Source organism: Dendrobates tinctorius, unplaced genomic scaffold (assembly GCF_039654945.1).
Source record: "Dendrobates tinctorius isolate UK_male_01 unplaced genomic scaffold, ASM3965494v1 ptg000098l, whole genome shotgun sequence".
Taxonomy (NCBI): Eukaryota; Metazoa; Chordata; class Amphibia; order Anura; family Dendrobatidae; genus Dendrobates; species Dendrobates tinctorius.
Window position 1 is genome coordinate 28,699,437 of NW_027361766.1, and position 27,903 is coordinate 28,727,339.

Below are 27,903 nucleotides of genomic sequence, written 5' to 3' on the forward strand. Positions count from 1 at the left end.
CTAGAGTTCTGGTGCAAACTGATGAATTGGCTCCATAGTGTAATTGAACAATAATCATGACGAAAAAAATGCCAGGAAATTAAGTTGGAAAGTCAACAGTAAGTGAACGTAAACACATGATGATTAAACACATAATAACTATTAGTGATGAGCGAGCATACTCGGTAATGCTTGTTACTCGCCCGAGTTTCACTATACTCGCGGTACTTGTCAGATTTGTGGGGTTTTCAGTTAGTGTGGGTCTACCATCCTACAATTACAATGCACAATTCCAGCTAAACCAACAGTCCTTCTAAGGACTAATTACGAAGTATATAGATTGCAGTGCTAGGTAGGCAGGGGAGTGTATGTAGCTCTATACATATCAGTGCAAGGCATGCATGTGCAGTAATCGCAGGTACGCCGGAGGCAGTGATGAGGCGGGAGACGGGAGGAGCTTTAAGATGTAACTTATATATATATATATATATATATATGCCTATAGGTGCTATCTCGAGCAACCAAACAAGTTAACAGCAGTTATTCTCACAGGGATCAACACAAGAATACACTGGTAACACAAACACGACTAACCCGGCAAAGACCGGTCACTATAGGGCCGCGGTATGGCCGACTACGGGTCCAGATTGTTAACTACAACATGTCAGTTATCCACTCTGACGTCCGGCAGAGCGATGGTCGATGATGCTTCGGCGTATCAGCCGCTGGGCCCAGCCGACGAGGATTTGGCGGAGACTTCGGGCGCTCCTATGCCCCGGCGACATGGGGCACAGCAGGCCCCTGAAGAGTTCCTCTGCGTCACACCTTCCGGCGGAGGTGGGATGGCGTTGCCCAGGGTCTGGACGGCGTAGGCCGCAGCCGCGGGCGGCAGCAGACAGGCCGCACCCGTGGGGTGGAGTTGGACGTCGGCTGCTGCGGGCGGGAGCGGATGGGCCGCATCCGTGGGGTGGAGTCAGGCTGTGGCGGCCGCGGGTGGCAGCAGACGGGCCACACCCGCGGGGTGGAGCCGGGCGGTGTCTTTCCGTTGGACGGCTCGGTGCTGTCTCCCTTCTGTTAGCGGTGAGTCTCCCTTCAGTCTCTCCCGTCGCTGCTCTGCTCGCCTCGCTCTGATTCTGGCTCTCGCTCTGGCTCTCTGGCGCCCTCTAGCTTCCTTGCTTCTCCTCTCCTGCTGCGTCGACTGACTCCTGCTGGTGTCCTCAGCCTTTTTTATAGTGGCTCCTCCCCCAACCTTTCTAGGAGTCTCTGCGGTCCTTCCCCCAATTGTGTCCCCCGGAAACAATCTCCCTAGGAACCTTGGTGACGGCCCCCTTGGTGCCGGCCCAGATACACAGCGGGGACTCCTTCTCCTACACTTGCACTGCATGTGGGTATATAGATCTCATTACATACATCAAGACGGTCCATTCCATTACTGTCTGCTACTGCTGTCTATTACAAATATACCTAGCCACAGGTATCAGTGGCTAGGTATATATTTTTTTGCATCTTAATCCTGATTATTTTATTCCAAAGCAATCCAGAGCCCCATTTTTTACTCCATTTGCTTGAGGACACTGCAGAATACAGCCGGCTGCTTTTCATAGTACAGCGTGAAAATCCAGTTATTTTAAAAGGATTTGCCTGTCCCAGCCTTCACATCTAAGTGCGCAGAAAATTCTGCCATTTTTTGTGGTACTGTAAAAATTTTTTGGATTGTCTTATACAATTTCTTGACACTATTTTGCTGCCCAAAAAATATTTAGCTGCCAAAAAAATATTTAGCAACAGGGCAGATATTTTAAACTAGGCTATGTACGCCACACGAATCGCATATCATTGCGCTTATAATTGTGCCATTTCAGGATTCCATACAATTTTTTTTGTTGTGTCATTGCCTACTTATTGACACAATTTTGCTGCGCCCCCCCCCCCAAAAAAAAACCAAACAGGTCTGATATTCGAAAGTGGGCTATCTCTGTCACACGCCTCATCTGTCTGTGGACTACAAATTGTGGAACTTGAGGCATACATTCTACTGTATTTGCTGTCTGACACCCTATTTCTATACACTATTTTGGGGGAAAAAATAAAAAAATACAGGCCACATATTGAACAGTGTGGTATCTCTGTCAGATGCCTGATCTATCTGTGGGCTACAAATTGTGGAATTTCAGGCCTCCATTCTACTGTATTTGCTGTCTGTTACCCTAGGTCTATACACTATTTTGGGGTAAAAAATAGAAAGATACAGACCACATATTGAGCAGTCTGGTATCTCCGTCAGACACCTCCTCTATCTGTGAGCTACAAATTGTGGCATTTCAGGTCTCCATTCCACTGTATTTGCTGTCTGTTACCCTAGGTCTATACACTATTTTGGGGTAAAAAATACAAAAAATGCAGGCCACATATTAAACAGTCTGGTATTTCTGTCAGACGCCTCCTCAATCTGTGGGCTACAAATTGTGGCATTTGAGGCTTCCATTCACCTTCTTTTGCTGAGTGTTACCCTAGTTATTGACACCAGCTTGCTAAAAAAAAAATGTTACCTACGGGGCAGATATTTTAAACTGTGGTTTTCCCGCACACGGATCACATATAAGTTTGCTCCAAATTCATCCATTTGTAGCATGGCAGTACCAAATGAATAATGTGAACTTGGTTTTCCTGTGGCCATCCAGTACGTGGGTTCAAAGGTTTATTGGGGTGCGTGTGAATTTGGTGGGAGTATGGGAGTACCAAATGAATACTGGGAACTATGGTTGCACGTGGCCATCCAGTATGTGGCTTCAAAGGCTTATTGGGGTGCATGCAACTTTGGTGCAGGGCAGGCCTTGCATTCAATGCATAGGCTAACAGTATGGGCGTACCAAATGAATAATGTAAACTTGGTTTTCCTGTGGCCATCCAGTATGTGGCTTCAAAGACTTATTGGGGTGCATGTGAATTTGGTGCAGGGCAGGCCTTGCATGCAATGCATAGGCTAACAGTATGGCGGTACCAAATGAACAAAATCGGAACTTTGGTTTCCCTGTGGCCATCCAGCACGTGGCTTCAAAGACTTATTGGGGTGCATGTGACTGTGGCAGGGCAGGTCTTGCATGCATTGCATAGTTTAACAGTATGGCAGTACCAAATGAAAAATAGTGGGAACTTTGTGGCATCCAGGATGTCTGTTCCAAGGGTTTTGGGGGTACGTGTAACTTTGGGGCAAGGCAGGCCTTGCATTCAATGCATAGGCAAACACTATGGGAGACCCACTTTCTTATAATGGGCACATTTTTTCGCCACTCACTGCATATTCAATACCAGTATAGGAGACCCACTGTTTAATAATGGCCCTTTAAGAATATTAATGGCGCCTGATGGCCCTATAAAAATAGGCTTTGTGACTTTAAGAGTCCCTCCATAAATGAAACAAGATGTGTCTGATGATGTGTCACACACCACATGGCCAGCTAGGGTTGTTAAATGTTACAATGACATTTCCCAGTGAATGCATTTGCATTGGTTGAAAGCAATGCTAAAGTTGAAAAACGCAACAAAAACGCTACATGTGAACATAGCCCAAGTGATGGAGGAACATTTTTGTTTTGGCTTAATTATTTTGCCTTACATAAAAGTCATTACCCTGGAAAGGATGTTCCTTATTTCCCAGGAAAATCCATTTTGGTTTCGTTTTTGTATGCTTTTTGGTGCCCCGGTAAAAATGGCGTAAGACTCTGACAAAATTGTTCACAGCTGTGACCTGGGAGTCAGAAATACTTCCAGGAGCAATCCCCGTGATGGTCCCATGGCATTTGAGCACTGTTTCCATCATTTTTAGACGTTTTTATACCCTAAATGGACCCCCGGGGGGGTCGCGGTAAAAGTGCTCAGGTTTCCCATAAACTTACATTGGGCTCATTGTTCTGGTCGAGTACCTGCGTATTCCAATTAGCTCGACCCAAGCAACGAGCACCTGAGCATTTTAGTGCTCGCTCATCACTAATAGCTATCCTATGATAAAAATAAAAAGGAAATAATAGAAGGGCAAACTACATGGACAGACCACGTGGTTGTTTATGGCTATCAGTCATCTATATTTCTGTTTTTATGCAGATTTTGCCTTTCCCAACACAAATAATTTATTATTGTGTCAGTTTCAGTAATGAAGCTTGTGCTCCCCATGGATACTCTCTGTTGGTAAAACAAAGGTGCTGTGGTCCCCTTCTTTGCTGCCGAAAGCTTTTTTTAGTGGAATCAGTAGAGTGGTCATTCATGTGCACAGCTCTCCCCATTGAAAAATATGAGAGCTATGAAAACAAATGAAGAAGCAGCATTTTGATCTTTCTGTTATATCCTTCAGACTTCTATGGCGGACGCTACATCTCCACTGATTTCAATGGGAAAAGCATCCACTAATGGCTGTTTTAAACTAGAAAACTATGGATTAAATGGCCCCAATTGTCCCAAATATAAGGGTCCAAGAAAAGGAAATCCAACTTTACCATAAACATAAATGTGTGAGATAGCATAACATTCTGTGTGTAATAAGCAACCCCCAGCAGAGACTGGAGGCAAACACTAGGACTGTGAGGCCGGGTTCACACAAGCGATAAAAAAAGTTTCACCTAGATGATTTTTTTCTCCCTTGTCATCGATTTCCAATATTTTTTTTTTTTTTTTACAGCAGCAATTAGTTATAATTTACAAGACCATTTACAGTTTCCACTGTTAAACTTTTCACTCCCCAAGCCTGTTTTCACTTTCATGATCAGGCCAAATTTTACAACTCTGACCAGTCTTACCTCATGAGGTAATAACTTTGAAATGCTTCAAGTGATCCCATAGATTCCAAGAATGTTTTTTCCTGACATATAGTACTTTATGCTAGTGGCAAAATTTGTGAAAAAAAATTCAGAAATTTGGTGAAAAGTTTGCAATTTTCAAACTTTTAATTTTTATGCCCTCCTTAAACCAGAGAGGTATGTCACACAAAATAGTTAACAAATAAGTTTTCTATCATGTCTATTTTATATCATCATAATTTTTTAAACATTTTTTTTTTGTTAGGAAGTTAAAAGGGTTAAAAGTTGACCAGTGTTTTCTAATTTTTCCAACCAATTTACAAAAATCATTTTTTAATAGACCAAATCATATTTGAAATGACTTTGAAGAGCCTACGTGATAGGAAATATCCAACATTTACACCATTCTAAAAACTACACCTTTCAAGGAATGTAAGCAATGTGGAAAGAAAAAATTAATATTTAATTTTTATCACAAAAATGTTACTTTTATTTTCGTAAGGGTACCAGTAGAAAATGGACCCTAAAATGTGTTTTGCAATTTCTCCTGAGCACGTCTATACGCCATATGCGGGGGAAAACAACTGTTTGGGTGCACGGCATGCCTTGGATGGGAAAGAGCACCGTTTGACTTTTTGAAAGTAAAATTTGCTGGATTAATTAGTGGACGCCATGTCGCATTTGGAGAGCCATTGATATGCCTACGCAGTTTAATTCCCCACAAGTGACACCAATTTGGAAACTAGACACCTCACGGAGTGTAGCTACAGTACATGTGTGGTGAGCACCTTGAATCCCCGGGAGCGTCATAGAAAATTATAACGTTGCGCTGTGAAAAAAAAAAATCAAATTTTTCCCATAAAAATGCTCTTTTAGCCCCAAATTTTGCATTTTCACAAGGGTAACAGGAGAAAATTTACCATACAATTTGTTGTGCAATTTCTTCTAAGTACACAGATATGTCATAAGTGGTCGAAAACTACTTTGAGGCACAGTTTACAGCTCATTATGGAAGAAGTGCCATATTGGAGTTCAGATTTTGCTAGAATGGTTTGAGGGAGCAATGTCACATTGGCAGAGTCCCTGTGGTGCCAGAATAGCAGAAACCCCCCATTACTGATGTCATTTTACAAACCACACCTCTCAATTAATTCATCTAGGGGTGTGGTGAGTATATTAACACAACATGTGCCTCACAGAAATTTAAAGCATTGGGTGGTGAAGAATAATTGCAATTTAATCGCCAAAATGTTGTTTTAGCCCCAAATTTTAAGTTTTTATAAGGGTTAATAAGAAAAAAATAGACATCTCAGTTTGTTGTGCAATTTCTCCTGAGTACACCAATACCCTACATATAATCATGTACGGTATTTCTTGGAACTACTTTTGAGGCACAGTGCAAAACTCAGAAAGGAAGGAACGCAATAATTAGATTTTACGGTTATGGTTTGCGAGTGCCATGACCCACTGGGAGAGCCCCTGAGGTGCAAGAACAGCAGAACTCACCAATACATGACTCCATTTTATAAACTACACCTCTAAATTAATTAATCTAAGGGTGCAGTGATCATATTCACACCACAGGTGTGTCGCAGACCATTGTGCAGTGAAGGAAAAATAATTACATTTTTACCACAAAGATTTTGTTTTTACCCCAGATTTTACATTTTCACAAGGGGAAATGGGTAAAACTAGCACCAAAATGTGTCACATAATTTCCACTGAATGTGGAAATACCCCATATGTGACGGTACAGTACTGCTTAGCCGCAAATCAAAACCGGGAGGGACAGAGCGCCATTTGTCTCCTGGAGCACAGATTTTATTAGAATAGTTTGCAGACTCCATATACAGAGCTCCTAAGTGCTAGAAGAGCAGAATCGCCCTCAGGTGACCTGATTTTGGAAATTATACCCCTTTGAGAATTTATCTACAAGTGTAGTAATGATTTTGACTCCATGGGTGTTTTGCAGAAACAAGCAGCAGTGAATGTTGCCAAATGAAAATTTCAAATCTGCTATTGTAGCTCCCGTACATTGTAGTGCCCAGTACATTGTAATGCCCAGTATGTTACGCCCAGCTTATGCTTCTGGAGACATGCACCAGTAAGTTAAGTGGGCTTTCATCGCTACAGAAATGCGAAACATGTGGACGCTAAATGTGGTTTAGATATACAGTGGGGGGGCTCAGAAGGGAGGTGGGCACTTGGACCTTGTCCACGGGAAAACTGCATCCTACTTGAGGATAAAATACACAATAGACAGGTAACACAATAAAATACATCATTACTCTTCAGAAATGGTGTTCAACATCTTCTTCACCTTTACAGTATTAATGATCTATAGCAAAAATTTATGCTACCGACAGCTTCTAGTTAATAGATAATGATGTACCATCATATCATTGTAATATTGCACCCTCAAAATGAATGGTAGCAGCATGGGTTATGCAGATTCAGAGAAAACTCCGGTCCCAGCAGTTAAACCACTCAGTGCTGTAATCAAACATGATCACCGCACAGCACAAAGAAGGAAACCTCCTTGAAGTGACTATTGCTAGTTCCAATAGTACAATCTCTAAGGCTGGTGTCATCAATGTCATCAATGTCCTGGATCCACCAAAGGCCTCATGTGTTTGCCAATATGGATATATCTAAAGGAGTTTTCTGGTTTTTAGAAAACCCATGTCCCCTGGCTGCAGTTTGCTATAATACATAATCTATGCTTTATCCATCCTCCCCACGTCCAGCTCTGAGTCTCTGCCCTACGTCACACTGAGAGCGCTGCAGCCAATTATTGAGCTCAGTGGCTCGTGCCGTCAGCTTGGGTAGAGCCGCTGAACTCATTGGCTGCAAAGCTATCAACATTATGTCAACGCTCCAGATAATAACAGACCCTGGGACCAGCTCAGCACTCGACCTGGGGAGGGTGAGCAAAGTACAGTATATTTTACAACAAACGTCATCCGAGGAAGAGGAGTTATCTGAAACTGGAAAAACCTTTTCAAACAGGTAAGAGACAAAAAAAATTCTTATATTACTAAACTAATACAAATTCAACATTACTAAATGTATACCTTCTGAACTGGTCCTTAAAGGGCTGTGTGAAAAAGCATCTACATTGGAGTAGTTAGTCATCTATGAAATATTTATGTTTTTAAGGAGTATCCTGTGGTTCACCAGGAAAAGTGAAAGATGGAAATGTAGAAATGATAGACGACAAGTTTCAGTCAAAAGCATTTTTCGTCTGTGATAGTGGGTAAGTTTATATAGAAACACCAAAAAACAATACACAAATAAGCAAAGCAAATAAAATGGCCAGAAAACTAATGGCTTCTGCATGTCATACTAAGCCCCATGGTAGCCATTTGATTTGCTCTTTCCATTTTAGGTTAACTTTGTAAAATCTCAAATTGGATCTGATTGTTGTTGGCCAAAGTGGCACTTTGTTTGAAAAGTTTGTATTCATAAGCCCTGATGTTTGTATGTGTCCTCCAACTACTTTGTTAAGGTTTAACCTCATGTAATAATTTTAAAAGCTAAAATACCAAATAAGTACCTCACTTCTCCTGTACCAACACTTCCCTATTAACATGCCACATGGTCTATGTGTACCGAGCTTTAGCAATGATGTGATGTCAAACATTAGCTGGAGCGGTGACATGTGGCTCAGGAGCCGCATGTGACTCATGGGCCCAAGACGTGTGTCTCGCGGCTGTCTTACAGCATGATGAATTAGCAACAGTTCTAGCAAACAGCTACTTTATGAAGAGTAGGTCTCCAGATTCTGACTTTTGTGACTTTCCCCACATAGAAGAGCAAATACTGGCCTTGAGGGTTTAGGGATCTGGAGATAGGATGACACTGCCAGTCGGAGAAGGTGGTTTAAGCTGGGTGTGATAATGTGGTGGAAGTGCATGATGCAAGAATACTGAATCTGGATAAAGTCATAACCCCTGGCTATAAGTATACTGTCTTAGTGTAATTTCTTTGGGAAAGCTTTGGCTGACATTATACCGGTAATGGGGGCTTTGGGTGTTGCTACTTTGGGGGCGGGGGGCAGATGTCACTACTCTGAGGGGGGGGGTGTCTGGAAGTGGCTCGCGATTCTGTCTCAGGGCTGAATGTGGCTCCCCAGGTAGGAAAGATTGGGGACCACTGATATAATGCATGGACAAGATGAGTCTACCAGTGCTGCCCAGTCTTGGCCCAGAAAGGCTGGTCCTCTTGTATGCCCACTATGAATGTAAGTGGCTAGGTATTAGCAATGACTAGTCCTGTTGCCATACTGGTAACCTTATTGGAATAAATTATCAGTTGAGGGACAACACATGATTTCAATAGACATCCAACTTTAATATAATTGCAAGTTTATATATTTAATAAAAAAATATTGTATTCATCAACTGTGGTGTGTTTTCTTGTTATGTTTCATGAAGTTACAAGCTGGTGGGTAATCCATACAGAGAATGCCTGGAAGAAGGAATCTGGAGCGGCAGCATTCCATCTTGTCAGAGTAAGGAACTCGATAAATTCATCTATAGTGAAACTTCTATAGACCTTATACTGCTGTTATTGTCTTATTATAATGCCAGTCCAATGCACCTATTTACAGATATATGTGACGAGCTACAACCTTCACTTTACTTGTGGAAGTGTTGCGATTAAAGTCTACCTTATTTTTTCTAAATAAATCAGTTGCATAAATGAATCTAGTCAATGGAATGTGGTATACTCCTTTCTTTATAGCAACTTGTAATGGACCCGATACAATCCAAAGTGATGTCGCTGATGCGTTTCTAAAATACTGATAACCTCAAGAGCAAAATGGGAATATTGTAATTGGGCAGTCCACTATTAAAAAAAAACCAAATGTGTGCTTTCTTCCAAGACAACCAACTCTGTCCTAAGGTTGTACGTGGTATTGCAGATCATCCTTATTGACCCCAGTACAGCTGAACTGCACTTAGGATCGAAATCCATGGAAGCTGTGTTTATACAGACAGTTAAAGATCAACCATTATTTTAATTTTATATTTCATAAATCAAAAGTACTCGTGGAGATAAGAAACTCTGTAATATATCTTATTAGATAAATCTGCTTCTTTCTCCTCCTGGATTGATGATTCACTTTCAAAATGTTCAATTTAGAGTTAACATTTGTCTTTAGTGAATATAGATTTTCCATTACTGAGATAAAAGATGGCAGTTGGTGCTCATAAGTTGTATGGAGAACAGTACCTCATTTCAAGAGAACGTGTAGTAGAATGGCATGTATGTATCCAACTCCAGGTCCTCCTTCTCCCCTCTACATAGAATATTAAAAGCACCAACTCGTATCTTCTATTTCAATAAGGGGAAAATCTATCTTCACTAAGTACAGATTTTACCCATGAATTGAGAGTGCATGATCAATCCAGGAGGAGAAAGAAGTAGATTTCCCTAATAAGATATATTACAAAGTTTCTTATTTTCATGTGTACTATTGATTTATGATATAAAAATTAAAATCAAGGTTACTCGCTACAAGAATAGATATGAAGTCAGAAAATCTCTGAGAGATGAACTTGTGTCTGTCAAGTCCATAATTGCCTTAATGCAAATATATTGTACAACACTGAAACCTGGTGCTTGGCAATCTCTGACTGCCCCATAGACTTTGAATGGAAAGTCAGTGTGCATGTGTGACCACAGCCCTATTTGAAATGCTCCTCACTATGGTCAAGTAATGAGAAGGAAAAATGGACTTAGGAATTGCATTGTAGTAATCCACTGGTGTCCCAGAAGTGGGACATTCAGCAATCATACATACAATGCTGTGCAAATTATTTGGGACAAAGCATTTTTTTTAAGTAAAATTGTAAGTTGGTTACCAGTCAGTGAGTCACACCAGTTTTAACTGCTTTGAACAGGTGTGAGTGCCTATTCAAAGCAGTTAAACTGGTTTGAATCAGTGACTGGTAACCAACTTACGATTTTACATAAAAAAATGCTTTGTCTCAAATAATTTGCACAGCACTGTATATCACCTCTAGTGTGGATAGGTGATACATATTAGTAAGGTTCAGCCAGGACTGTAGTCATGGCCAAGGACACCTGGGCTTCTGTGTCCTGGCCTCCCCTCACAGGAAAACAATGTTCACTAGTCAACATACCTGTGTCTTCAGGTCCGGCTCCTTCAGCATCTTCCCTATGCCGCAGGGGACCCTCTCCAGGCGGATTTGCATTAACTGAGACACAGTCCATTTCAACTTTAGCAAGAACATCTTTACTGGGTTCTCTACACAGCACATCCATAGTCTTCACAGCATTAACAACAGATTTCACACTGCATTGTTCCTTCTCTTTCCCTGCACTTCTCTCACTGTCACACAGCACGTACCCGGGTCGGACTGTCTCAGACGAGTCCTCAGCATCCTCCCTGTTCAGCTCTGCTATGGATAGACATTCACTTGTCTGTTTTGCCCCAGGCATAAGATCATCAGCTCCCGAAGTCAGTTGCCACATGGCGAGCGACCTGCCCGCCCTTGCTGCTGTGTCCACAATTAGAGCACTGACTTCTCCTTGCACTGACACTGCTCTTACTGCTGTAGTCTTCTTCCCACTGGCACTGGATGGCTGGGCTTAAGCTTCAAATGTTACGGGTCCACTGTGTTGTCCCTAGGGCATTAAGCCCCCTGGACAGTGAGGGGCTCTCTTGCCCCAACTGAGCTCCTTTAGCTCCCTAGCCCAACTACTGGAAAACAGGAAATGTTTCTCCCTTACCTCACAGCAAGCCTCTCCTAAATAAACTATTTCCTAATCTATATTGCTAACTCTCTGTCTTACACTACACATCTAACTGGGAACTACATATCCTATAATGCCCCCATCTAGCGACCAATAATAGTAACTACACTTACCGTATCATATGAATATAACAGCACACCAATGTACATTATATATAGTTAGTAATATGGTAATACAGTTGACTGTGTAGCAGTACCAATAAAGCAACTAATGGTAATACACCTAATGGTGTAGCAATACCAATACATATTTTACAAACGTATCATCCATCCACTTACATATTCTTAGTGGGAAGAACGTACAATATGTTATATCAATGGTTGACCTAAAGGATGTACAACCTCTCCATTCACACACCACCTGCAAACCAGGACTCATCCCTAGGCTAGGTGCCTAAACTCATAGAAGGGAGAAACATTCCCTGGTTTATCTAATAAAACCACAAACTCACATTAGATTAAAAATAGATTCTGCAATATTGTTTCATTATTCTGGATACATGCACATTATATTGAAATGCTTTTTAGTCTACAAAGACTATTACGGTAATAGAATAATATGTTCAAAAGTGATATTAGGGCAGCACGGTGGCTCAGTGGATAGCACTGCAGCCTTGCAGCGCTGGAGTCCTGGGTTCGAATCCCACCAAGGACAACATCTGCAAGGAGTTTGTATGTTCTCCCCGTGTTTGCGTGAGTTTCCTCCGGGCACTCCGGTTTCCTCCCACATTCCAAAGACATACTGATAGGGAATTTAGATTGTGATTTCATCAGGGACAGTGATGAAAATGTGTGCAAACTGTAAAGCGCTGCGGAATATGTTAGCGCTATATAAAAATAAAGCTTATTAAATAAAGATTATTATATGTGATTGAACTTGACCATCTGTTGTTCATGATTTCATTGTTAAATGGATTGTTTGATGCAAAAAAATCACCAGTCACAGAAGAGGTGACATCTTGTTGATTGGTGGGAGTCCCCATTAGAATGGAGTGGCAGAGCTCATGTTTGATCACCGCTCCATTCATTCCCTATGTGGCTGAATTGGGTGCTCCATAGAAGGTGAATGGAATGGAGGTCAGGAATCCGTCCTGTCGCTTCATATTGTAACGTGGATAAAAAGTATCCAATTTGGAGGCTAACAATTCCTTTTCTGCTGATCGGTGCTCATCTTCATGAGTCAGCCACCCACCAATCACCAATCTAATGGATAGGTGATTACTTTTTTTTTTTCACTGGACAACCTCCTTAATGTACAATAATAAATAAAATAATTATATTTTTCCTACCAAATAGGAAGCTGCCCCGATCCACCTGTACCGAAAACTGCACAGATTATTCAGATGCCTGATACCCAGTATTTTCCAGTAAACATATTTATAGTCTACAGTTGCCTCCCTGGATACAAATATGATCCATTTTTATTACCTACCGTCCAGTGCCTGGAAGGGTTCACATGGTCAAAAGTCAATGAATTTTGCAAAAGTAAGTACAGTTTGGAATTAGTTTTAGTGATCTGCAAATGCTGCCACATTGTCAATACAGAAAAAATACTGAAATACTGATATTAGAGGTCTGAGCTACAGTGAAAACATAAATCAGAGTGATCCCTATTATTAACATCTGCTGAAGAGATAAACTAAAGGAGAGTAAAAAAAATAAAAAAGATCATGACAGTAGTTACAGACCTACGGATTTCACACTGTGGCATCTCATACCGTTAGACATGAGAGGAGCTCTGGTTTTGCAAATTTGGTCTATGTCGCCATTTTTTTAGACCCATAACATATTTTGCCATCGATAGAGCTGTATGAGGACCTGGTATTGCGTGGTGAGTTGATGATTGAAACCAATTTGAGGTGCATGCGATGCTTTGATTACTTTTCATTGAAATTTTTAGGGAATTATGGTGATTGAAATACTGGAGATCTTGCTTTTTTAACTTTTTTCCCCACTTTCTGTTGCTTAATCTATGGGTTGATTAATTTCATAATTCCATAGATTTATCTTTTTATTTCTTTATTTTTAATGGAGGAAAAGGCAGGTGCTTAGAGTTTTTATATTTTTTTAAATTATTGATTTTTTTTAAACTTTTTACTTTATTTTTTTAGTCCCCTAATGGGACTTGAACCTGCAGTTGTCTAAGTGCTTATACGCTATGCTAAAATGCAACAATAGTGAATATACCACATACTGCAAAACCACAATAGGGAAAATTGAGTGAACTGAGTGTTAAGGTCACCATGTGAAGTGGACCCACTAAGCCCCAGGTCTGGGTTAGAACATGGAATCTGGGCATTGGTAAAACTGGCAAGATGGTACGTGGGGAGTGAGCACGAGACACCTTCTGGAATCTTGGGACCACCAGGTCAGATGAAGTGAAGTCAGCAGGGCATCAGTAATATAAGCGGGTTTGCACTGAAGGTGACGTTCACCAAACTAGAGTTTTGAATCAAGGATCAAAGACAAAGGGGTGTGTCCTAATTACCCTTAAAAGGCCTAGGGAGATGATATTACTGAGCCATGCTAGGCAACATGGAAAACCTTATGTGGAGCACAACAGAGGGTAGCGGACCACGGTGAAGGGAGCAGAGCCAGGGATACCCAGGACAGGTGTGTGACATTGTGCTTCACAAGCGTACTGAGATGCCAGAGACAGGGGCCTTTAGCAGGTCATTGGCTGCCATAGTAAACCATAGGTGAACTGCGTACGCATCCATTTAAATGTCGCTGTCAGATTATGACTGGGGTATTTTAACAATTAACAGCAGCAATCAAAACTCAGATCCGGCAGCTGATGTTTTACAGAGATGACGTTTTTGTAACAGTTCCTGAGCTCCCAGGTTACATACAAACACCCCAGCACTGATGGACTTGTGTCATTTTGCGCTAGAGGTTTAATACAGCCATAAAATGCTGCAGAATTTTCATGTGGATTTGCAGGCAAAAAAATCTGTAGTAGATCCCAGCAACGGCCAAGTGAGATGTCGACAAATCTTATCCACACTGTGCAAAATTATTGGCTTGTGGTATGGATTTTAAAATCTCCAACATATACATTTCTGTTGCAAAAATTTCACTCCGGAATTTCACTTCTTCCATTGAAGAGCGGAAATTCTTTAGTGAAATCCACAACAAATCAGCAGCCAAATCGAAATATTACACATACAGATTTTGCTGTGTATTTGTCATGGATTTCAAATGAAATCACCATACTGATTTGCAGAAGAATATTCATCTCCCATTCTGTTAGTAATAGATTAACTAAACTAAGTCATAATAACTAAACTACTCATTCTATAGAAGTCATCTGTGGAGAACCTGAGGGGATCAAAAACGGAAATATGCTAATAACAGGAACAGATTTTGGATCGATAGCTGTTTACAACTGCAGTAAGGGGTGAGTGACCAAGAATAACGACTTCTTTGCATTGAGAATTACACATCCGTAATGTCTAGAATTAGATCAGATATTAATTACCCTGGTTATGAGTAATAAATATGTGCAGAACCTGAAACTCCAGATTCCGAAGAACTGCCCTGTAGAATGGTCACTGAACTTCACACTCAATGATCTGCATGACGAATGTTAGTAACTAGAAATAACTTAGAGCTTTGCTTGTTATTCACTGTGGGATCCCATAGTGAGGACGCTAATCCAGTAATATCATACAGTATACAGTATTAAGAGAAATATTATTTGACATTCTTCCAATTTCTGAACGTAAATGAAATTTCTACTCTAACCACTAATAAAATTCAGAATGTAAAAGATGAGTTAGCTAGTACACTACAAACATACTGATTTGCTTTTGCTCCTTTTTATAGCTTATCTGTCACCAGTAGAGCTTAGTGAATCTATTATTCAAAAAAAAATTAATTTCACAATGAATGTTCACCAAGATTTGGATTTTAAGAAATGTTTTTGGTTTTTTTTTTCTTGGGATCCAATTTGCATGAGTTCACAAAAATAATGGTCAGACAGTCGCCATTTTGCTGGATTCTGAGGCCTGGAAAGAGTTTAAAAAGTAATAAACTACACTTGTAAACACCGAAATCGCAACACTAAGAAGAGAAATTTGTGGATAATAAAAATGAAAGGATGGATAGACATGTTTATCATATGAACATTATGAAAAAAGGAAATAAAATTTTCCAAACATCTCGATTTAATCAATATCGAGTAGGAGCACCACATGCAGATATCCCCACTATAATTGAGGATACTAATGGTTGTTTGTGAAATATTGTACCACATTGAATGCACTTGGGCAGGCATATAATCATCACCACACAGGTAGCTCACAGTAGCACCAGCAATATGCGGCCTGGCATTTTTGCATTAAAAAACGACTCCTGGGACACTTTGAAGTTTCCTTGTGAAAGCCTCTTCATGGTGTTACTCTTATGGTCTGCAGACAAATCAAAAAATAAAAGCAGGACTCGTCACTAAGGCTAGTTTCACACTAGCGTTTCACTGATCTGCGTCGTTCTGTGCATGGCCGCCGCTAAGCTTTGCCCCTGGCCACGCCTCCTCAATGCCACTCCGCCTATGGGTGCATGACGCTGCATGCGGCTTGTGTACCCTATCTTTAGCATTGGGTACGCTGGCCGTGCGCAGGTATGCGTTTGCCGGCGCATGTGTCCCTTTGACAGTGCGCCGAGCGCACCAAAATGCAACACGGTGTTTGGCACCGTCAAAAGGATGCATGCGACAGCAAACGCATACCTGCACATGGCCTGCGTACCCATTGCTAAAGATAGGGTGCGCAGGTCGCATGCAGTGCCATGCGCCCATAGGCGGAGCGGCCGGGGGCAGAGCTTAGCGGCGGCCTGCGCAGACCGACGCAGGTCAGTGAAACGCTAGTGTGAAACTAGCCTAAGGTGGACAAATTTCCATTACAGCTTCCATTGTCTTCTTGCTCTATACCATGATAGCCTTTGAGACTGGTGGCGTGTAGCTGGATGTTTGGCTCATAGTCTAATGTCTTGCAAATGCCTTCTGATGATTTGTGTAGACAATGTTTGATGCCTTAGGCTTGGTATGTGATGTCTTATTTCACTTCCAGTACAGAATGCATCTCCACCGCTCATTCATTGAATCCAATGAGTCAATTTGCCAATGTCATGTGAAAGTCTTCATTATGGAACTTCACAGCAGTCCTATTCTTGAGATTATGGTGTGGGGTATAATATATGTCACCTTGACCCTTCTTGTCTTTATTCAACGTAAGCTAACAGCTCAGTGTTACATTGATTTATTTGTGGAACCAGAGGTACATCCATCTCTCCAAAGTGTCCCAAGAACCCTTTTTAACATGATAATCCCAGGCAGCAAGTTGCTGGTTCTACTGTGAGCAGCCAGGGTGGCCTAAATATGTCTACATGGCCTGCAGCATCTTTTGGGTTTGAATTCAAAAGCGCACTAAGCCTGGCAGAACGCTCCTCAGACAATTAATAACCTCAAGTGTTCTTGCTTGTGGTGTTCATACTTAACACTGAAGAAAAAATCAAGAGGTTTTGAAAAATTGGCTTCCATTTTTTCATCATTTTCATGTCATTAACTTGACTTTTGAGCATTTTCATATTTTCTTGACTTTTCCTTCTTGGTGTTGCAATTTCAATGGTAAGGAATGTATTATATTCAATTCTCCTTGGCCCTTTTTATGGTTTGCAGCCACTCCCATTCATTGTCCTACTCTTTGGCCTTCTTCTCCTTCCTGGTCTTCAAGGATCGAAGTTGACTATGAGACATGCTGTCACATGGAGCGGGACACACATCTTTGAGAACCTTTTTCTCTTTGCCAGTCTTTCAGCTCCACAGTTGAGAAGTCCCCATGATGTTATGTGATAGCGTAGGGCTTAGTCAAAGGTCATGCCAGAAGATCATGGTTGAGAAGTAGACTGAAGATGTTTAAACAGAGGACAATGTGGGTAGCGGTGATGGCAGGACAACTATGAGGAAGGCCAAGGAGAAGCCAGTATAATAGTCAATTTTTTAAAGTATTTTCTAGCTGACTTGAAAAAAAACTTAAAAACTGCCAAATATAGTAAATAGTTCTTCTTAAGATTAAGTAATCTATTATTTGTTTATTTACAGGTACAAATTGATTGGGAATTCACTGAGAAAATGTACAGCAGATGGTGTATGGGGGGGCAGTCCCCCTGCATGCCAAGCTATTTGAATACCTTGCTCGAAAATAGCATTTTGTTGTGTTTTGCATGATTTTTTTTAGCTTTTTTCTTTCATAACCTGAATCTGTATGAATTATCAGATGTGATTACTCTGAAATTAATTGATATTTAACTCTAATTGTTTAGCCAATTTGTTTTTGCATTCTATACTATTAACACTGTCAGAACAATCTACTAAGAAATAGTACATTGGTTTTTGTAGATATTAATCTTAACATGCTTAGAAGTAATAATAATAAAATATTTAAATGTTACATATTGGTGATTCAGTAATATAACCCAAATGTTCTTAATATTTTAATGATACAGAAGCAAGAATAAATCTTTTAAAATCATGTACAATGTTTACTTTGTATTGATGTTTGTACTGTGCTTTTATGTAATCTTAAATGTTAAATAAACTTAGATTTCAAGAATCAAGAAATTACTGTGTTTTCCTCTTTTTGGAATACTAGAAAAAGTAATATTCCTTTTTTAGCTACACTTTTTACAGTTTTGTGGGAATACTTCCTTCATTTTTTATCTCATATTGAAAAGCAATATATGGTAGCTGTTTTCTAGTTACATAGGTCCATCCAGATCAACATTTCTCAACCAATTTTATCTATAACTGAGCCAATATATAAGTATACAGTTATGTGACAGGAGCTGTGCAGTCATCATCATTATGTGTGATAAGAGCTTCTGTCTTCCCTCTGTGGTATAGTCCTTGAAACTTAATCTGTGTCTGTACTGTCACACACGTAACATTATGGCTGGTCCATACAATCAGGGCAACTGTTACCACCCACCTTTCGTGTCTACCTCTTTCCTCATAGACTGTAAGCTTGCGAGCAGGGCCCTCATTCCTCTTGGTATTTGTTATAATATACTATATGTGATTATTGCTATGCTGTAATGTCTATTGTCTGTACAAATCCCCTCTGAAATGTAAAGTGCTGCGGAATATGTCGGCGCTATAAAAATAAAATTTATTATTATTATTATTATTATTATTATTAATTATACAAGAACTATAATTTATTTTACTTTACTCAATCTCCTATTCTAATTTTCACAACTGTTTTTTTACTTCTAAAATCATGACACAGAGTCTCTGTGTTGCGGCTGGACAGAAACAGGACCTTGCATTCATCTAGATTGAAGAGAGGGAAACTGTTTATGGCCGGGGTCAGACTAGGGTCTGGCATCCCATGCGAGAGCATCGGATGCGATATGTTAATGACCCTAGGGCTCCTGCTCTGCTGCAAGCAGGAGCCGACTATCATGTGTCTGTGCTCCGAGCATCTCGCACAGAGTGAATCGGAGCACAGCTGCAGAGGAGGTGGAGAAATTAATTTCTCCATCTCCTCCATTGCCGGGGTCAGCGTATATTGCACATCACTCAGAAGATATCAGAGTGATGTGCGTTTTCTCACTCGCAACCATAGGCTTATATGGGTGCGAGTGAGCTGAGACTCGGCCGAGTGTCGGTGACAATTGCAGCATGCTGCGATTTAACTCGCAAGTTGAAAACAGCCGAGAAAAAAAAACGGTGATGGGAGCTGCCCCATAGATGAATACTGGTCTGAGTTCTAAGTGATGTTTTATCGTATAGCACTCATCCATGTTTATCACTAATGTGACCCTGGCCTATTTGTGAGAAGCACTACAGAGTATTAGATTAACGATCTGTCAGTTTGAAGTTGATGTCTTATCCTGGGACAATGTAAAAAAGTAAAAAAAGTAAATAAAAATTGCTTCTTCAGCGAGAAAGAGGACTTGAACTCCATAGTGCCACCTGTTGGTAGTAGCGAGCCTACAAGTTAGATTATACTCAACGGGGATCCGGTCCGGTCTGATGGGTGTTGTGGTCCGGCGCCTCCCATCTTCTGGAAATGCCAATCTTAACATGTCTTTGATTTGGTCTCACAGTCCAGTATGAAACTGATGGTGGAAGGCTTGGTCATTCCACTGTGAGTGAGTGCCCTAATCCCTAAACTCTTTACAGTACTCCTCAACAGTACGCTGTTAGTTTACTTTCTGCAAAACTATTTGGCCTGGGTCGTCATATAGGATCCCTGAGGTTTCAGAAACAAGTTGACTAAAGAGAGTTCAGGGGTAGGAAAAAAGTAGCACAAATAGAAAAAAAATGGGCTAAAAAAGCCCTAGCCAGCTCACCAACCACAGCCACAGCGCAGAACCTCGTCTGGACCCAACGATAGTTGATAGTAGACAGAAACATAAGGGGCGTTCCAGCTGATAAAATTTCTTGCTTTATTGAAAAATTAAAATAGTACAGCGGCTTACTCCTCAGGAGTGGATGGATGTGCTATGAGGCACTGAGACAACGCCCCTTACGCTTCTGTGTAGGAAAAAAGTCCAAGCCTGGGGGTCACCCTGCAACAAGGAAATGAGGCGTCCCACAAGTCGGCTATCAGGTACCGACAAATGTGGGTGGAGCCTGAAATGCATTTGACAGGGAAAAAAAATGTTTAAAGGTCACCAGAATTTTTTTCTGACAGATTAATCGTGGATTCAGAAAAGTATGCTGCTGCAGGGGTTTAGGCCAGAGTGGTTTCATGACACTGAAACTGCTCTGCAAGATCCTGGACTAAATGGGCCAGGTTCTGCATTTTATTCACCAATGTTTTTAGGGGATCCATAATTGGGCCAGATATAATATGGGGCAGAAATAATAACGGGGGTAATGTTTGTTCTCATCTGGCATCTCTAAAAATGGCTTCCATAAGCCTATTTACCATATTCCAGGCGCTACCCCGGCCTTCACCCTTTAACCTTTGCATGGAGATCTAGTTTTGCCTGGGGCAAAGGGGTTGGTTGCTGTTTGGTGGTGCAAGCTGGCAGTAATGGTCAAGTAGCCAGGTCAGAACCATAATGGCAGACCAGGTACAAAAATGTTAGGTCAAAGAATGGACAGTAAATGAGTTGAGGTGAGAAACATGTAAATCTAGTTTTGAATGACACTATTCATTTTACCATGCATGGACTGTATGCTAAAGAGGTTAACGGCAGAGGGAGGAGCTCAGCTATGCTAACTGCTGTCAAAAGCGGGTGCTGGCTGTGTAACACAGCCAATGTCTGACAGGAATAATGCCGGCTCAGCACCTGAAACCAGACATAGGAACTACTATTATGTCCAATGTCAGCAAGTGTTATAAAATCTGTAATAAAATATCCATACGCAGTGTCTTTTTTATGCTGGAGCCATATACAACCAAGTTGTCCATTGAACAGGTCTGGCTGCATGAGGGCTTCTCTGGTCCAGCTCTAGGACAGATTTGATGCAGTAATGGATATGCTGGCTGGCTGGGAACAATCCTGTCAAAATTTGTGGGATCAATTGTATGAATTGCTTTAGTTATGAAAATGAGCCCTTACTACTCTCTCTGGTCTCATCCCGGTACACGATTGAAAGGGAGAACATCACAGGAGTCTTTGTGTAAGCCACTCAGCAGGTCCTTAAGCCAGTCATTGGATCCCTGCTTGAGTTGATGGATTACCTTACAACCGATTCACTGATATTAAAATTATTTAATTTTAATATGCATATAATTTTCAGTATTATCAATTAATTTCATGACAAAAATAAGCAGAAAAGTCAGACCGCCAAGAAGAGGTGCAGCTAAGAAGCCAAATATTACTCCATAAACCATAGGCCAACACCACTCATTCAGGTGACGATCATACGGAGGAACCTTCCGTCTTTGAACTATTAGGTCCCAATCTTCATCCTTTATACTGTTTACTGAAAATAAAAAATAAAAGTGAATTTAAATGACTGGATTATAGATGCAAGAGGTTTTTGAAAATTTTAGAAACTAAATAATTCATCAGAAATTAATATATTGAATTCTAGTAAGTAGTGATTTTATACTAATGTTATTAAAATATTAATCATAAATGTAGTGACCTTTCTTTTAGCATTAGCAGCCTAATGTATGAAAGCTCTGACCAAGGCAAAATAGGTCTGAAGTACTGTATATACTGGTTCAGCTGAAAATTGGAAGTACCGTAGTCACATTAGTTTTTATCTCCAGACTTACCTTTTATGACTTTGCTCTCTCTTTACATTATCTGTATGATCGTTTAGTATAGCTTAACTATTTGTGACAATTGCATTCAAAGTACAAAGATCCCTCTCATCTAGAACTGGTAGGTCTGCAGCAGATAAAACTTTTTAAGTCTAAACTGAAGTAACTAGCAAAGTAAGTGACACATCGCTGCAATCAGGGTCTCTGCCTGACATTGTGCTGCTATCAGATGGGGGTAACAGACTCCTTTTAAGGCTGGGGTCACACTTGCAAGAAACTTGCACGAGTCTTGTGTCTCAATACCCGGCACTGCCGCCGGCAGTCGGACCGGAGCACTCAGCTGCATAGAAATACATACCGTCGCACACTCTGGTCCAGAGTGCCGGCGACAGAGCCAGGTATTGAGACGCGAGACTCGTGCGAGTTTCTCGCAAGTGTGACCCCAGCCTTAGAGGAAATTTCTTGCTTCTGAGGAGTTAGATGTGATGTTCCTTCATAAAAGGTCCTTAACATATGGGAGGCATCAACATGCAAACACCGCAGTCTTGGCAGAACCAGTGTCACAGAAAGCTTTTGTTGAGTAGGTCTGTTTAATCATTACAAATTTTTGTAAATTGCGGATTAACAATCCTTGACTCCCAAAGTAATATGGATGAATGATTAACACAGTGGAAGTTACACTAGAGGCGAAGAAAGTAGGGAGAAAAGAAATTAAGGACTCTGTTACACTGGCATACCAACAATCATAAAAGACCACTGATCTGCTGGTTTAGACAGACCACCACTCTTACGATACACCTATAATTAACAGTGACAGAAGTTTTTCTGCACTTAGGCTGTTTACATTGGACATGTGCGGCCAAGAACATTTAGTTTCTAAGCTTGGGAAAAGATCATTTCATCTGATGAACAAGAGTTTTTACTAATTTGCCAGGGGATCAGCAGCCTGTTTATAATGCACGACAATCGGGAAGTATACTTGTTCACGATAATAATTTTAACCCAAAGTTATAATGTGACATTTCGGTATTGCTCCATCACATATTTATATCAGAGAAATAAACAGGATTCAGTATATACACCCCAGTATAATGTCAGCATTTTCAATAAGACTAATGTCTTACTATTTCAATGTGGAACAGAAAGAGGAGACTCTGGGGTCTTTTTCCTTATTTTCTCTTTCCATCTTGTTTTCTTTTCTTTCTAGCACTCACTGTCTCTTCTCTTCTTCAGTTAGGGGACATATACACACTCGTAAAACTTTAGGCTCATTGTAAATATTGATGTAATATTGGAATGTATACTGAATAATGTTTATCTTCATGATATACAGTAAGTGTTTGATGAAGGTCACGTGAGATGACTGAAACGTCGTCTTATGTTATATCCTTGGCTTGTGTAACAATAAACTCATCTAATTCATAAGTGATAATTGAGTGCTGAGTAGAGATGATTTCAGTTTGCCTGTTTTTGCTGATTTTACTGGGAAAATTTGATTTGAGGAAAAGTTATTCCCTGCAAATGTAATGTCTCTTATTACACTGTGGGGTCTTTCCAGACGTGATATCTAAAAAAAATTACATATACTCACCTCATCGCTCACCTCTCCTGTCCCTCTAGTTCAATTCCCAGCAAGCATGCAAAAGGTCATGGTATCATGACGTCATGCCACGCGCCTTAGCCTTGAGAGTGCAAGCACAAAATCCTGCCGGGCCTCATCAATCCTGGAAATCCGGGCCCTGCGTGAGAAGCACAGGGAATTCCACGCAAACGGCGGCGATCTGAAGATGCAATGAGGACCAGACAGGTAACGGTGAGAAGTGGAGGGGCCAGAAAGGTGAGTGTTGAGGCAAGAATAAGGATCTCTTTTATTTTACCTTTTGGTGGACTTTTGTGGTTCAGAAAAATGGTAGCATCGAATTACAAAAAGAATTTGCATTTTGACGAATGCAGATTTTTGTAAAATTTGAGTAGATATCAATTCCACTCGAATTTATTTGCTTATCTCTAGTGCTAAGTTTTTTTTATTATATGGAAAAGCAGAAGGGCGACCTGTCTAAATTGAAAATTTTGCCACATCAGCTATACTGATTGGTAGCATTGAATAGCGCTATGTGCTTGACTACCAAATAGCAGTGGAATTAATCAGGCTGAAGAGATCACTGACTTTCGACAAAGAAAAGGATGGAACATCGCCAACACTTTATTATAAGTTTGCACTTCTAGAACTTCTTGGGTCAACTGCCAGTACAGTTATAATAGAGGAAAATATGCATGACAAACAGCCGTGTCGTAAGGTGATTTGTTGTGCAAGCAATTTCACAGAACAGGTATGTTGAGTGTTACAACATGTAGCATATAAAATAATCTTTCCATAGTTTGCAAATGTGCTGTTAAGTTACAGACAACTTCCTGGAGAAACGTTATTATAATGACTACTCATCTAAAGATTCATTTATTGGTATTTTTAGTCTATGAAAAGTGCCGTACAGTCGTGAGATTACAATGTGTAATGCCGCAAGTCAGCAGGAAATGTCTGGAGCCCACTAGCAGTGAAACATATTTTTTGAATTGATAAACCAAGGCAGCAGAATGCAGGCTTGGTAAATGCCAATTCTATGATCATTTTCTAAAATCCTGTTTTACAGCTAGATTATTAAGAAAAAAAAAAAACAGGAGACAAATGCATTGACACTAGTAATGGAGGAAGATATGTAAGTATCATGAAAAGAAGAGCAACATATAAATGCAGATTAGACAGTATCCTGTGTACACATTATATCTAAGTGGACAACCTATGGCAAGACTGAGTGAGTATACAGCATATAAAACTGGGGATATATGTTGAAATTGGCCTTGACAACTGTCATGTGACCAAAGTTCGCAAGGTGTCGCTGCTACATAGAAGCGCCATACATTTGAATGAGGTCGCATTGTGACCAATCGGGTACTGCGAAAATTGAGACGTAGTTGGACTTCATGCGACTTCATTGTCATGGTTGCAATGCTCTCAAAGTTGCAATGTCACCCCAGTCAAATGTAATGTACTGCGGCGTAGCAGTAGGTGTGGCAGTCAAATTTGCCGTGCAGCCCCAACCTAATGCTTGAATATATGGCTCAATAAATTGTATAAAATTACTGCAAAATCATAATAAATTCTGGTAAGGAGCATCAGTAATGAACTCAAATATTTAAGTCAGAATTAAATAAGTTGTGTAGGAGTGAACCATTGTTGACCTATCTGTAGGATGGCTCATCAGTTTGAGGCTGGTGGAGTCCGATTTCCATTGGATAGCTCATCAGTATGAGGCTCGTGGAGTCCGATATCCGTAGGATGGCTCATCAGTATGAGGCTGGTGGGGTCCGATATCCATAGGATGGCTCATCAGTATGAGGCTGGTGGGGTACGATATCCGTAGGATGTCTCATCAATATGAGGCTGATGGAGTCCGATATCCGTAGGAGGGCTCATCAGTATGAGGCTGGTGGGGTCCGATATCCGTAGGATGGCTCATCAGTATGAGGCTGGTGGGGTCCGATATCCATAGGATGGCTCATCAGTATGAGGCTGGTGGGGTACGATATCCGTAGGCTGTCTCATCAATATGAGGCTGATGGAGTCCGATATCCGTAGGATGGCTCATCAGTATGAGGCTGGTGGGGTCCGATATCCGTAGAATGGCTCATCAGTATGAGGCTGGTGGGGTCCGATATCCGTAGGATGGCTCATCAGTATGAGGCTGGTGGAGTCCGATATCCGTAGGATGGCTCATCAGTATGAGGCTGGTGGTGTCCGATATCCGTAGGATGGCTCATCAGTATGAGACTGGTGGGGTCCGATATCCGTAGGATGGCTCATCAGTATGAGGCTGGTGGGGTCCGATATCCGTAGGATGGCTCATCAGTATGAGGCTTGTGGAGTCCGATATCTGTAGGATGCCTCATAAGCATGAGGCTGGTGGGGTCTGATACCCAGTGCCCCCACCAATCAGCTGAAATCTATTCTTGCAGAGGCCATTTATATGTGATGTATGGAACAGAACATAGCAGCCCCTTACATCGCTTAATGGCCGCTACCAAGGATGCCTACCGAGAAATGAACATTTTTCTCTTTCATTTGAGTAGGAGATAAACACCAATACTCAGCAGTGCCTATTTATGCTATGTTTTTAATTATACTCTGAAAATATTATTCTATGATTACGTCATGAATAGTTCAGTCCCAGACAATCCCTTTAAAATCAGAGAGAATTTAATCAGTGATCAAGTGCGAGAAAAGATGCAGGTTCAGCGTGTGATCCCACATCAATGGCAGGGACAATACTTTTGATGTACATGTACATCAAAGGTAGTGAAAGGGTTACATTTTATTGCTCTCTTTTAAATAGGAGCACAAAGGTGGCAGACACAGGGGTCAGAATAAATTAGCACTCCTCAAATGCCACTGACCAATTAAGTGCAGCAGTTATTAATGAATGTGGCATCTCAGGGGTTAAACTACCATGCTAACAGCTATTTGCCACCATGGAATTACACTTCAGCCAGCATCAACACTGCTTGGAGTGGAATTAGTTCCTGAGCCTACTCCATACATGCGCACTCGACACCTGCCATTCATATATGGTGGATGTTGGGAAGGGGTTAAATAAGCATTGTTAAAATTTCTGACTATTTAGAAGCTTAGCAAAGCCTTGTGTACTTACAATCTCTCACTTGCCGCACATTTTCTCTTTCTTGAAATTTTTCATCTTTAGAAATAATTAAAGATGATTTTGACTCATGTGCAATCTTGGTCAGTTCATTCGCGCTCTTCTTCATTTGCATAGCTTTGTCCTGGTTTAAATTTTTGGCAAGCTCTGTTCAAAAAAAAAAAAAAAATCACAGATGAAAATCTGAACAAATATCAAATGAACACAAAATCATACTCACACTCTCCAAACCTTCTTAGAGAATATGGAAAAATATGGAATAATATATCCAAAAACCTCCAGTACACAGATGGAGCAGATTCTACTATAACCCTTAGCATGAGTAGTAATAATAGATGAGAAATTGGCTATTTCTTGATATACGTAGTAATAATATGACGCCTCACTTACCTGCCTACCATAGCCAGCATCCTGCTTTTCTCACCATGACCATTGCACTGGTCCCTGAAAGCCATGTGTCAGTCCTTGTAATTGAGCAGTCACCCCTTACAGTTCACAACCAATCAGATTTGCCTTTAGGGTCTGTGCACACATTGTGGATTCTGGAGTGGATCCGCAACGGATTTGGCCCTGCGGATCCACAGCAGATTTTCCTGCGGTGTACAGTACTATTGTCATGATCCCAGTGCAGGTTTTTGAGCTGCACACCGGGGGTTAATGTCTGGAGCTCTGTGCAGGTTTTGACCTGCACACTTGGGGTTAATGATTGTGGCCTCTTTCTGGTTCTGAGAGAGCTTCATAAACCTCTGGGTAGCTTCAATCCCTGCCAGTTATACTTTTGCCTTTGGCCTAGTGTGCTGACCCCCGTGTGCCTGTTTGTTGCTATAGCTTGTTTATATGGTTCTGACCCGATTCTGTTTCCCGTTGTGAGTTTGCCTGTTGTTTTTGTACTGCGTTATTATCTGTGTATGACTCATTGCCTGTGACCTGACTACTCTCTGCTCGCCCCTCTTGTACCTTGCAGCTATCTGTGTATGACTCATTGCCTGTGACCTGACTATTCTCTGCTCGCCCCTCTGGTACCTTGCAGCTATCTCTGTGTGTGACTCATTGGCTACGTCCTGACTATTCTCCCTGTCTATGCCCCTTGGTAACTTTGTCTCGCAGTTACTCTGCTAGGAATTGTCTTGCAGCTCCTAGCTCTGTGGAGTTTAGGCCACGCCTCTAGCAGTCACGTGCTTCAGGTCCTGCGGCTCTGAAGTACACATCTATTCGGTTGCTGCCCGCTCCATAGGTAGCTTTGAGCACGCTTTCGCTTTACTCAGGGCACGCGCACTGGCTCAGTGAGCAAGTTCAGTGCGGTGTCTCTGACATTATAACTGGCCTACAATTTTTTTTTTTTTCTCTCCTCACTTCTGCAGTGAAGTGTTCTTAGTTTGGAACACCAAGCTCTGGCCCAGTCCCAACAGTG

At 41.1% G+C, this 27,903-nt stretch overlaps 1 protein-coding gene across 1 annotated transcript in view; it reads left to right on the forward strand.

Moving 5' to 3' along the window:
* The window catches only part of LOC141099196 (protein lev-9-like), a 53,051-nt gene extending 35,058 nt beyond the window's left edge, over positions 1-17,993 (forward strand). Inside the window, exons 8-12 of the mRNA XM_073587333.1 lie at positions 7,929-8,025; positions 9,206-9,282; positions 12,851-13,039; positions 14,858-14,954; positions 17,655-17,993. Of these exons, the coding sequence (XP_073443434.1) occupies positions 7,929-8,025; positions 9,206-9,282; positions 12,851-13,039; positions 14,858-14,954; positions 17,655-17,739 (545 nt within the window). The 3' untranslated portion in view covers positions 17,740-17,993. The remainder of the gene's footprint in view (positions 1-7,928; positions 8,026-9,205; positions 9,283-12,850; positions 13,040-14,857; positions 14,955-17,654) is intronic.
* The last annotated feature ends 9,910 nt before the right edge of the window (positions 17,994-27,903 follow it).